At 43.1% G+C, this 13718-nt stretch overlaps 1 protein-coding gene and 1 long non-coding RNA gene across 47 annotated transcripts in view; one reads left to right on the top strand and one right to left on the bottom strand.

Moving 5' to 3' along the window:
- RBFOX1 (RNA binding fox-1 homolog 1) overlaps positions 1 to 13718 on the bottom strand; it is a 1969097-nt gene that overhangs the window by 331048 nt on the left and 1624331 nt on the right. For 2 of the 46 annotated variants that reach the window (XM_070484996.1, XM_044746458.2), the window contains exon 1: positions 4009 to 4285. The exons of 39 other annotated variants lie outside the window; for them this stretch is intronic. In XM_070484996.1, the coding sequence (XP_070341097.1) occupies positions 4009 to 4095 (87 nt within the window). In that variant the 5' untranslated portion in view covers positions 4096 to 4285. Of the gene's footprint in view, positions 1 to 4008; positions 4292 to 13718 lie in introns of those variants that run through there. 5 more of the 46 variants (XM_070484987.1, XM_070484977.1, XM_044746459.2 and 2 more) reach the window with 5 other exon arrangements.
- On the top strand, positions 4209 to 11255 carry LOC139040223 (uncharacterized). Its single transcript, XR_011494341.1, has 3 exons — positions 4209 to 4341; positions 6278 to 6356; positions 8340 to 11255. It is a non-coding gene; the product is annotated as an uncharacterized lncRNA (long non-coding RNA).

Raw genomic sequence — 13718 nt, forward strand, 5'->3', positions numbered from 1 at the left:
CTTATCTGAGAACCTTGGGGTCACCTATATTTTGAAATTCAGATTTTTTTTTTTTTTTTTTGGATTTTCTTTTTCAGAAAGGTAGTTCAGTGGAAACACTGATTACGTAACACCCTCAGCAGGGTCTGGGACAAAACCCTGACATCAAACACATAAATATTCCTGCAGCAAAATATATGAATATTCACACTAAGTGGGATAAAGAAAGTCTAAAAATAGCCACACATCATTTCAGGTCAAGTTTTCTTCCCAAATGAGTTTTGGTGCCAAACTCCAAAAAAATCCCCCTGATTTTCAGAGGTGTTTGGAATTTAAAATTACAGCTAAGGGAAGGTAGGCCAATACTACTCAACTTTATGGTTATTGTGAGAATAAACTGAGATAATATATTAAGTATTTAGCACAGTGGCACATAGCAAATACTTAATAATTGTTACGTATCATTCTTTCCTGTTGCTTTTATTGTATTATTACAGTTTTGTATTTATCTAGTGTTCTCTTCCACTAGGTGTAAACCCACAGGTCAGTGGTTATGACTATCACTTTTGTTTTCCAGGTGCCTAGAACAGTGCCTGATATAGAATATGTATGTTGCGAATGAATAACTAAATGAACAAATGCATGGTGAGGTGGATGTGGCTCTGTTTACACTGTCTTCCATCTAAGAAAATAGTCTTCTGATCCATTATCTGTAAAACCTGAATGAGATGGGAATTATTTGTCCCAGTATGGAGAATGATCTAGCGTGTATGGTCAAACAGCATATCTTTTGGAGGAACATCTAGAGTGAGGGGTTGCAAGTCTGAACTTACAACTCAAAGTCAAGGACTCATTAGACCTAAACACTAACCAAATAGACTAACCAGTTACAAAGCCTTTGTTTTGATTATATCATTTGGCATTTTGTGGCCATGGTCCATGGCTTGACTAAGTCCTCTTGTTAGCTTCTGGACTCAGGAATGAATTTGACAATTGACCTGTCAGACCGCCTTTGTTTTCAAGTCAGACAACTCATTGATCATCCAAAGTATCGCTGGAAATTTAGAAGTAAATAAACAGGTTCAATAGGAACATGCATTGGTTCTCTTTATCCAAAGATACTAAGATGGGAATCTATACCAAGGGAAAAGGAACAATGTTTATATGATGAACTTGGTAATATTGCTCTTTTCCTCTTGTCTTCTACTTCTCAGAAACTGTCCAGGCTGATTCAGCTCAATCCTCCATAGTCACTCTGGAATTCTCTACAAGGCTAGAAGGCAAACTAACCACCTTGCTATGCATTCAATAAGTTTAGACATCAGATGATGGGTTCAGGGGATCCAGTATGGTAGATTCTGGCTTTCCTAGGGAATGGCAGATGGGGTCAGTGCTAACTATTGAATCAACTTCTAGAACAACAGACCGTGTTGAGTAACTTCACTAGATCTATGGCAAACACCTCCAGTCACTGTCTTTGCTGGATAAGGTATGCTATCTTAAAGCCTCTTACAATGTCTGGTCAACTATTTATTTTTCCTTTAACTGAGCAGACAGAAACAGGGCAATGCTTATATGAATAAAAAAAAAGTGGCACTTGAATTATAAAAAGCAAGTTCTTCTGCCATAGAATCATTGGCTTTTGAAGTTGGAAAGACCTTGAGGGGAATCTCAAACTCTAACAGAAGAACCCTGCCAAGTGGGCACTATGGCTCATTTGCACAGTCACAGGGAACTTACTACTGATGGTGGAGTACATACTCTATTTTGCATCATTTTAATGTCTTGCTGATGACCTCATTAAGGGGTGGGTGGCACCTTAATTCCCTATAGAAAAGCCCTTGCATCTTGAAGAATTTGAAAGAAACTCACAAGGTCAAGGAATCGGTAAGCAAGCTCAGCTAGTCTGCTGGGATGCAGGGCAGCTGGTATCAGAAGCAAGAGCTGGAAGGTGAGTGTGTGTGTGAGTGCTACAATTTTTCTCCTTTTGAGTTACTTTTCCAGCCCTTGCAAATATGTCTGCAACGGAGTGATTTGAGTTTCTCGATGCCAATGGGTAAATAACATGGCCTGTCTCAGCAAGCCAGAAATAAAGCTAGTCTCTCCCTATCCATAGCATTTCAGTGTATGAAATGGGGGTGGGAGAGGAAGAAGATGAAGTATGTCACAGCAGCTGGTCTGGAGGCTCCCCACTGCACTGCTCTCCTGACTTATGGGTAACTAGTTACCAGAGGTGTCACGTGGGGAAACAAAATATGATCAGGCTAAGATTTGCAAGTAAAATCGCTTGTTCCTCCCCAAAATAACTGGATACGTTTCTCAAACGCTTCGCAAAAGAGGAAGAAATAGGGTCGCCTCAATTTCTCGGCTAGCCTATGCGTCTTCTCATCTATCACTGGGGTAATACGTCCAGAGTGGCATTTCGTAATGACAGCAACATTCCAGCAAATCGATAGTTATTTAATTCCCAACAAGCTCTCGAGTCCATTAAGCCTGATTACATTCACCCATTTCAGTGGGTGCCGCTATTTTTCCTACACCGGCACTTAATCTATAACAGGAACTTATGAGAACTTTCAAAAGCAATTTCAGCATCAATCAGCATAGAGTGAAGGGCACAATTTGCTTGTAATTATTTATCGGACGGGGCGGCTGAGGGTCTGACAAAACTCCAACTGCTGACCTTCCCCCCAAGTTTCCAATAGAAGCAAAGACCTTCCGGTTTGCCACTGAGTCTGACTTCAGACTGTGCACGCCACGCTGGCCTGCCTGTGCCGGGACATGGGACAACTTCCATGCTGTGAAGGACCATTCCCCAGCCAGGAGCCTTCAAACTGAGCAGTCCCTCTATTTCTCACGTATAATATAGGTGCCTCCAAACTGAGCAATGGCCATAAATCTGGGACGACAGAATGTTTTGTTATTATTTGGAATCTTCCGAATGTCTCAAATCACCCAAGTTCTTACCATTTACAGGAGGGAACGACAACATTCAGAAAAACAGGAAAAGGGTGTTTGACCAGAAACCTCCCCAGAAATTTTAATTAATGAGCTAGGGTGTTGCAGAATTTTAAAATACAGTGGTGGGGAGGGACACAAAGATGAAAATGAAAGGACATACTAAAAATATTTTGTTTTCCTTTCCTGTAGAAACGAGATACAGAATTTACTACAAAGAAATGGTTGTTCTCAAACAAACAGATGAAAACCAAACAACAACAAAACCATCTGGGTTTCCTATAGCGTTCAGACTTTGTCACTAGTAGATGGGTGCTTCCCACAGAGCGCTTCAGATATACACCCAGAAGTCAACATTTGCTTAAAAAGACAAACTTATGATAAGTGAACAAAGGTCCAAAACATCTTACTGGTCGATGATTCTCCCCGCACAGAGTTAATAACCTTCAAAGGAAAACCAACACACATTTCAATCCTCCACTTTCTTGCCATCATTAAGACGTAAACAGCTGGTACAGGATTCCCAGAATAATCTCCTAACTTCATAAATTAACCATCAATGCAGTGTTCCTTTTTGCCTCAACGCCACCACTCAACCCAGGTGGGGGGAACTTTCTATAAAAATAGACAGTTCATGTGAAGGAGAACATACAAATTAATGCATATTTCACGCTCCTTCTATTTCCTGGGTCAAAGCTCTTAACCAAGTCACCTCGTGATAAGTTACTTTGCCTCATGATCAGCTCTGGGACACTGAGTCCCTCAGAAAGCTGGGAAGGAGAGCAAATCCTTTGCCCCTTGGTCAACCTCCTGAAGCAAAAGCATGAATGTTAAACAGCAGCCAGATCAATACAAGCAAATATAGCTCAACTACACCATTTATTCAGCCATGAGAGATGTCAATAGCCAGATTAGGGTGATCCATCTTTTTGATTTCCTACTGTCTTCCCACTGACTACACGAGGGCTTTTTCCTGTATTAAAAGTGTTTGCTTTCTCAACCATAAAAATTCCAATTATTACTCTGAGCGCTCTGGAGTTAAGTTGCTTGCTGGCAGTGGCCTTGAATTACCTGGATCAGTCCGGGGAAGTAGGGGGCTGCTGGAACAATCATAGGCACGCCATAGGGATGCAGGAGGACTCCTTGAGAAGGCAACATGCTTTACGTGAAGGTATTATTCCCTCTGAAGTTCAACACATCAATGGAGTTGGGGGAAAATCTATAGACCCAAGTTCTTCAGAACTACCAAGCAGAGAGCCAAACCGCTTCTGTCAGGAGCCAAGCGCTCATCAACGCGGAGAGGGGAACGAGAAAATCCGCATCAGCAACTCTTAATGTGAAAGTTTTCTTCCCAGACGACAAACAGACACAGCAGCTGCAGAGTCGAAGCTACCAAAATGGAAGGTGCTATTTTGGGAACGGCTTGCCTAACACGACTAACCAAATACTCTTTATTAATTTAGTTCTGAGAGAGAGTGAGAGAGACCAAGAGACTGAGAGAGAGGTGGTCAGGCTGTGAGATTTGGGCTTTTCCTGATGAATTTGGGCAAAAGGCAAGGGATAAAGTCTGCGTGGGATTTTTAGAGAGACAAAATGGAGAAACGTAAAGTGATACGATTATCAGTTGCCACTTAAAACTTAAGTAGGTTAATGTGGGCAGCCTTTGGTACTGATCGAAAAGAAACTAAGAAGACAGTCTAGTTTGTCAGTCTCTCTTTCTCTGGTTTTAATTTTAAAAGGGCAATTTGTGCAAATAATATATAATAATTATAGTATATATATAATAACACTATCAGGTAACATTTGCAGTGTGCGCTATGCGCAGAGAATGAGCTAAATTATTTACACACGTTATGCAATTTCCTTCTCACAACTCTCCTAAGTAGGTGCTATTGTCTGTTCTACGTAACAAAAGCAAAAGGAGGCTGACACCCGTTAACTGTTTGCTTGGTCACACTCTTGCAAGAAGCAATGCCAGGCTACAAGAACAGTTCCTAGCCAGGCCACTGTACTCCTTACAGTATTTCATTCTGCAATAGAAATTCACATGACATTTTACAAAACATTCTTTGTCTTTGTGCTTTCAATTGTCATATATTAATATGGAATATAGCAATAAGAGATGGCTCCTTGTTCCCAAAGTTTAAAGGCATATCTAACGTGCACCAAAACTACGGGTGAGGAATACATTTGAGCCAATACAGTTAGGTGTCGCTTAACAACATTCTGCATATACGGTGGTGGTCCCATAAGATTAGACCATGCAGCCTAGGTGTGTAGCTGGCTCTAGCATCCAGGTTTGTGTAAGCACACTCTATGATGTTCACACAACGAAATCGCCTAACGATGCATTTCTCAGAACGTGGCCCTGTCACTAATTGACACATGATGGATTTGAAATTGTTCTGATCTTTGAAAATACCCAAGTGATTGCCTGGGATATGTTGCATGGTAATAGACAAACTCCTATGGGATTACAGGAATTGGAATTATAGTGACTCGGGTGTTCCACTTACTAGATGTGTGATGTTGTACAAGTTGCTTCATCCCTGAACCTCAGTTTCTTCATATGGAAAACGGAGATAATAATAGACCCTAGCTCAGAGGGTGTGTGACAAAGAAAGTCCCTGGCACCACATCCTATGTGTACAATACAAGAGGCTATCAGCCAATCTTAGTGTGAGTTTCCTGTTCTTCTACTGATGGTTGGTATAGACACATCTTTGGCTTCAGATTGAAGGCACAGATAACATTCAAATTGTGACTTTTCTAATCTTCAAACCGGGAAAACGTGTGGGTGTGTTTAGAGTTCCACAATTTTGAGAGCAAGGATGTGAAACTGATGGAGTGAGTCGACTCAATTTATGCTCAAGGTCCAGGGATCATTGAAAATCACCTTCGAACCAAACATGCGCTTGTCACATTCCACCTCCAAGCCTGAACAGGACACAGGATATGGATTTTGTGGAAACTGGGAGAGCTTCAGACACCGCAAAACATATTCAACTATTGGCTTTTTCTAAATCCAAATGTCAATTCCTCCACTTTTAGATAGCCAAGGTGTTTTTACACTACACTAATTTTAGTTGCTTGATTTAGCTGCATAATTACATTTCTAGATAACGACAGTGGACAGCGTTTGGCAGAGAATTCAATTATTGAAGGCTGAATTTTGGCCATCTTGACAAGGTTTCTCTGTAGTAATTGATTCTCATGTATCAAAGAGGCCACATTGTTACAATTCGGAAAGCTCCAGTAACAGCTGGAAGTTGACCCCGGTTACTTAACAGCCTGATACTGTTTCTAACTTTAGCTTTTGACTATGTCTTTCAACACCCAGCTTCTGAGAAGTTACCAGGAAGGACGGTGGCATTGCTATGAGACAGCTTCCTGGGAGGGGAGAGCTGTTCCTCACGTTGGTAAGGCCTGGGTCAGGTGGAATTATGTCTCTTTGGTGGTATAAAGTGGAAAGATCATTGGACCAGGAGGCAGAAAGTTTAATTCAGTCACGAAGGCCAGAAACGTGTACATATTTGGACTCTGAGTTTCCTAAACACAGAATACAGGTAAAAACACTCACTTAGTCTTCACCACGAATGCTCTAATGAGCAAAATTATGGGAGTGCTTTGGAAAATGTACAGGTATATGAATACAAAGGATCATTATACTTATTACTTACTATACATTGTGTAATATATAGTACTATATATTACTATTTATTATTATATATTATTATATATTGTTTTTATTAAAGAACTTGATGATTTCTGTCGGAGAGAAATGAGGCCTATGTCACATACAGGACATAGAAATATATAACTGTATCCTTTTCAGAGGATATTTTCTCATTTCTTTTCTTTTCTTTTTTTTTGGTGAGGAAGATTGTTGCTGAGCTAACAACTTTGCCAATCTTCCTCTACTTTTTGTATGTGTGATGTCACCACAGCATGGCTTACTGAGCAGCATGTAGGTCTACACCCAGAATCCGAACCCATGAATCCTGGGTGGCCAAAGTGGAGTGTGTGAACTTAACCACTACGCCACTGGGCCAGCCCCTCATTTCTTTTTAAGAACTCCATGACACAAAAGTTTTTGCTGTTCCTGAGTAATGAATATCCTTTTTCCTCTCTCTCTGAAAACAAGGGCTAATTGTTTTTGACCCTTTTCACTTTGACTGCCAGGAAGCTCAGATCCCAATAAGAGGTTCAACTCTGTCCATTTTATTGGCCTTTACTGCCTGTGTTGTCATCCTCCTGTCCTCACCACCTCCAGTCCTAACTACTGTTACTCATATTTTCTCTAATTCTGATTTTATATTTATATATCATGGTCATGTATGATTCTAGTAGTCACAGTTTTCAAACTGTATGAATTGAATGTATCCTTATTCCAAACTCACCCCAGAAGCTTTATGAAATAGTAAAACATAAAAAAATGAATAACAACCATTACACAGAACATCTTTTACCTACCATGGGTTCTGTTTTTCCTAAACGAGAAGCACCTGGTATTACTAGACAGTGATTTTTTTTTTGTTTGGATCTATTTCCTCCACCACATTCAGTGTATCTCTTCTCACCAGTGGCCGGTGCATGCGGCTCATGGTAAACGATTGGCTCCCCAACGTCTAGTGTGTGAGATTAAGCTCATGGTATTTTGCAAGAACTTAAAAATCACAGAATAAAAGAAGAAGGTAAAGAACAGGGAGATAGTTCCGGCAGTGGCCAGGAAATATAAGTAGGTCTCCTAAATGGATGGAATTCACATGAAGGGCCATGCTTCCTTATCACTCTGGCCATCACAGGCAGGGGATGGCAAAACTTTTTTCTGTAAATGGACAGATGATAAGTAGTTTAGGTGTGGACTTCATGGTCTCTGTTACAGCTATTCAAAACTCTGCCATCTTTTGCATGGAAGCATTTACAATATGTAAACGAACGCTGAAATTTGAATTTCCTATCATTTTCAAGTGTCACGAAATAGTCTTCTTTTGATTTTTTTCAACCATTTCAAAGTGTGAAAACCATTCTTAGCTCGAGGGTCATACAAAAACAGGCAACAGGCCAGGTTTGGCTCACAGGCCCTGGTTTGCTGACCCTTAATATAGAGCATAAATTTTATGCAAACCTCTGTAAGTCAGACTTCAATACAACAGCAAATACACACTCCTTTTCTGTTCCCTCTACCCCGCCACTTGCCTCTTGTCTTTCCTGTCACCCCCCCTGCTGCCAAATGTGTCGATCTTCCCTGTGTTAGGGATTGCCATCAAGAGATCTTTTTTCTTAGCCAGCCTTTGAGAGTTTAGTCTCACCTATCCTTCCTAAAAAAATTCTCCCATCTTTCTCCCCCTTCCATGACGAGATTCCCTTCTTCGTTATTGACTTCTCTTTTCCTTTCCTAGGGTAAAATGGTTCCTCTCCTGCTGTCAGATACTGCATTTCTCTCTCAAGATCCTAAGAGCTAACATGAGGATTACTCTGCCCACCACCAGCCCTTCTGAGTGGCAGCCACCCAAAGTTGCACCGCCCATGTAAGAGAAGGAAAGAAGACAAAAATACAACGGTTGGCTAGAGGTTGGGAGAGGGGAGCATTCAGAAAAGAACAATCTCTGTCTTATGGATTCTGTGGACTAATAGAGCCAACTGCAGCCTCATGGACCATGTCCAGTCCATAGACGCGAGGGTGGAGGAGGATTTGTCTGCACTGGGTAAAAGAGAACTAGTATTTTTAAATGGGAGCATCTCATGTAAAATTTGGATCTGCAATATCTCTTGAAAGATTGGAAGATCTAAAGATTTGGGGCCAGATTTCCTTGAAGCAATAATCACTGAAGGATGGGCTTCCTCCACAGACAAGAAGCTCTCCATGAAATGCTCTCCACCATTCTTCACCTGCTTCTTGAAAAGAAGCCCACTGTCAGTTGCCACTTGTTGGCCATTAAAACAAAACAAAGCAAAAAGCATAAGAAGAGTGTTTCTCTGACAATATTAATTATACTCCTTATCTTTTGGATGTTAACAGTAGTTATCTCTTAATCTGGATTTATGCAGATTAGTTAATGACTCATACCACCCCATTTCCAGGCCAAGCTGGGGAATAGAAAATTTCCTACAGTATTCAAGGCCCTTCATCATCTTCCTCAGCTTTACTTTTCCCAATTCGTCCTCCAATACACGTTGTTCTGCCTTCTACAAATCACTCATTTCTGCAAACCGCACTGGCAAGTCGCCTTTGCCAAACACTTTTATGAATCCAAGACTCCGTGAAAACTTGCCTGCTATGCAGAACTACCCTCTCCTCCTTCCTTCTATCCTTCCTTCCTTCCTTCTAAGTCAATGCTACTGGCCTAGGTCAAATGGCACATTTTCAGCAAAGCCTTCCCCGTTACCCCATGCAGAACCAACAGCACCATCATCTCTATTCTGGAATCGTTTTAGAATTGTATACTAATTCTTTTAAGTGTGATTGGTCCTTGTAGAAGGTAGATTGGCTCAAGAAAAGAAGCATGCCATTCATTCTTCTTCACCCAATGACTAAAATGGTGACTAGACAAACAAAGCTTCCCAAAATGCTTCTGGAGAGTATGTGACCGAACGAATGTTTCGGAAATGTGCAGGTGATGCTGAAAGGTCATAAGGGGTCTCCAGACCACTGAGAGCTACAGCTCTCCAAGGTCATCTCAGGTGACCTGGGGGCATCTCGGCACAGTAGAAAAGCACGAGTTTGTTTCACAGTTGGAGAGGCTGGGTTGGGATCTTGGCTCTGCCACCCTTTTCAACATTTGATCTAGGATGAGCTACTCATCCCTGAGCCCCCGTCTCCTCAGGGCTAAAATGGGACAGCACCTGTAGCTGCTGCCATGAAATGACAGGCTGTATATGGGCGTTCCTGGGGCTTGGAAGGTGTTCAAAAAGTGCTAGTATTTTTAATTTTTTTTCAGAATGCCTTCAATGAGCCTCTGTCAAATTATTTTCCAATCATCCTTATCCTCGTGTCAAGTCAGCATCCCCAACACCCCCCCGATACCCACCACCGATGTCACTGTTGGGGCCTTCAGTCCTTCTGTTCCCCTCACATGACGGCTTGCATGAACACCCCATTCTTCAATAAGTAGCCGCATGCTGGGTCCTCCAGGCAGCCTCCCACCTTCTCCAGCACTCAGAACCTACTTATCTAAGCCCCTGGAAGACCAGTAGTGATTTGCCCCAGGGTGGTAAAGAGCAGGGTGGTAATCACTTTCAAGTATGCTTCCATTTTATCTCCTCCACCTCCTCCTCGATCATCTTGTTTTCCTGTCTTTCTCATAAGATGGGCATAGAGCAGATGCTCAGCAGGCACTTGAGAGTCACCTGTGGTATCTATGGGATGAGATGGCGGCTCAGAGAGGTTAAGTGACTTGTCTGAGGTTAAACAGCAAAATGCGTGCTTCAGGAGTTACCAAGAGCCAGTTTTCTCTTCTCCGGGCCCCTAATGTCTGCTAGATCATCATGAATGACCACCCTAGGACAATAACCTGAACCAAAATTGATAAACTCCGCTCACCACAGACATGCATTCAAACCCAATCCCAAGCAGGTGAGAACACAGCAAGGAAGGATCTGCCCAGCACGGACCTCAAAGAGAAATTTCCTGAGATGCTACATAATGCTAATGGTCCTGATGCTGAGGACGGACAGGAGAGTTCCCCCGGAAGAGGGAAGGCTGGAAGCATCAAGGCGATTACCAAGGAGGCAAGATGTTCCACAGGAAAAGCTTCCATAGACTGTGGGTAGGTTGTACTGGGCCATCGACCAGATACTCCCCACATTATAGCCACCTCATTTATAACCTTAGCAGAGGACTAGTCCAAACAGGAAAGTCACATCCTGGGGAGAGCGGCCACATCCCCAACCCCTCTTATGGGCTGGTTTCAGTTAATATGTGTAAGTGAGTTGATGCACAGAAAGTCCTTACAAGAATGACAAGTACCTAGTAAGCATTAGTTCTCACTGTGGCATCAATGTTCTCTCCTTGCCTGACACCTTCATCAATTGATAGTGTTCTTGTGCAAATTACTTAACTTCTCTGTGCCTCAGATTATCAGCGAAATAAGATTATAATTAGTAACCATACCTCATGGGGTGGTCGAGAGATTTAAACAATAATATGCAGGCATGTTTAGCTGAAGCTCAGAGCAGACACTCAGTAAACGAGTGATGGTACTTGTCATGGGGACAACAGCTGGTTTGGAGGATCAGACTGACTTAAATCAGACCTCCCCTAAGCCAGGAGTATCAAAACTTTTCCTTCCTTCAGCTACTGATTGGTTAAATAAAGCAGTGCTTACAAACGCGACCTGTGATGTGCCCTTTTGTGTAAGAGCTTATGTCTTTCTTCCATGTTCCAAACCAAAACTTAAGACAGAGAGGTTAACAGGGACGTCTGCATGGCTTTTGTACCTGGAAGATGTAGTTTTGAAAACAAAATAAGAGAGTTTCAAATTCCACTGGGCATTTAAAGGGATGATGAAGGTAATGCCTTTGAAACCAGGGTAACTCAAAGAGCCCAGGACACTGCCTCGCCCTACCCAGTGGTATCGATCGCCCCCGCCCCCAAAGTGGTTATGAAGATGCACAAAGAAAATTCCAGTAGGTCTAGTAAGTGAGGAGGCTGCTGGTTATCATTAGAAACTGGAACCCCCAGTGGTAGAGGCAGCACCACACCGAGCTCCTCTTGGTTCATTAAGCGCTTCTTGAGCTGACTCTCCTCTGAAAGCCAGACTGACTGGCTGAATGAGCAAATCTAAGAATATCAACCCTGCACCTCGTCTCTGCTGAGATCAACAATGCTTCAGGAACCGACTCCGGACCTGTCTGGGGATGAACGGCAACTGAGTTTGAGAATTTGTTGACCTTGTTTGAAGCAAACAAATACTCCCTGGGGCCTCTCAGAATGGGGGATGAATAATCAGCTGCCCCCTGGATTTTGTTTGTGCCCTCCCTGTCTTCTGCCTCCTGTGCTGCAGGTCCCTGCAGGAGCTGGGTACAGAGACCACTCCAGGTGGCACAGGTCTCCAGGTCTCACAACTGGGCCTTTTTGCCAAAATCCCATGCACACCGTCGATTCCCTGTGAACCAGCTGAACTGCCTGAGCTCTATGAGCATCCTTTTCCCCTTAGAGACTAAGCACCTGGACTAGCATCTCCCAAAGCACTCCCTGCACAGTAGAAGCCTTGTGAGATGCTTCATTGTAAAAAGAGTCCCATGGCCAAAGAAGTGAGAGAAATTCAGCTTGCTCTCTCTCCCTGTTTAGGATTCATGATGCCCATTAGCATAGAAAAGCACTTGAGAAGTCCTACAAGGGAAAAAAAAAGAAATTTGTTTGACTTTGTTTGATCAGACTTTCCCAAACTTATTTGATGACTGACTATCCATCCACCCATCCACCCATCCACCCATCTGTTCATCCATCCATCCACCTAACCATCCATCCACCCATCCACCCATCCGTTCTTCCATCCATCCACCCATCCATCCATCCACCCATCCATCCATCCATTCATCCATCCATCCACCCATCCAACCATCCATCCACCATCCACCCATCTGTTCATCCATCCATCCACCCATCCATCCATCCATCCACCCATCCATCCATCCATCTATCCATCCACCCATCCGTTTATCCATCCATCCACCATACACCCATCTGTTCATCCATCCATCCACCCATCCATCCATCCATCCATCCATCCATCCACCCATCCATCCATCCACCCATCCATCCATCCATTCATCCATCCATCCACCCATCCATCCATCCATCCACCATCCACCCATCTGTTCATCCATCCATCCACCCATCCATCCATCCATCCATCCATCCATCCATCCATCCATCCACCCATCCATCCATCTATCCATCCACCCATCCATTCATCCATCCATCCACCCATCCATTCATCCATCCATCCACCCATCCATCCATCCATCCATCTATCCGTCTTGCTACTATTTGAATACTGGCTATCGAGAATCAATCATGTGTCACTCCCTGGGCAAAGTTGTTTGCTCCTTGTTCCTTGTCTCCTTGCCCAGCTCTTCCTCCTGCTTCATCAGCATCTTTGTCAGCATCAGAAGCATCATCACAGTCGCTACCACTTATTCAATGCTTACTTGTGCCAAGCCCTGCACTAATTTCATCACCTGTGTTAACACAGTTTATCCTCTCTACATCCCTATGAAGTAGATTCCGTTACATGTGTTACATTACAAACAAGAAAATGGACAAATGAGTTGGCCAAGAAAACATAGCTAGTAAATGACAGAGCCGTTCCTTGATTGGGGGCTGCAGAGCCCAGGTTGCTAACTCCTATGAGAAGTCCTTTTTTAGCAGGTGACAATCATTAACATACTCTGAGAGATGCTGGCCTGGAGTAAATTCAAGACGAGTGGCCTCCTTATCTCCTTTACCTTTAACCCCTAACTCAGTTTCAACTACTGCCATGAGAGATGAAGGAAGACAAAACGAAGTGGTAACGACAGCTGGAGGAGACTTCAAGGTCGAGAGAAGGGCTGGCCTCCGCCCTCCACCCCGCTGAGTCAGCAGGAAGTGGGGAAATACTTCCCCAGCAAGAGGAGGTCCAAGTCTCCTTGAAATGGGCTGGTCACATGGGAACACCAGGAAAGAGTAAAAATGGGAGCCGCAAAAAGAGGAGGCTGGTGACCCAGGAGAAGGACCGCTGAGAGATCATCCTGTGAGCTTTCTTTGTGATCCTGAAGTACCACCTCAACCTTCAGGG

The sequence above is a fragment of the Equus asinus genome, chromosome 14 (genome assembly GCF_041296235.1).
Source record: "Equus asinus isolate D_3611 breed Donkey chromosome 14, EquAss-T2T_v2, whole genome shotgun sequence".
In the NCBI taxonomy this organism is placed as follows: Eukaryota; Metazoa; Chordata; class Mammalia; order Perissodactyla; family Equidae; genus Equus; species Equus asinus.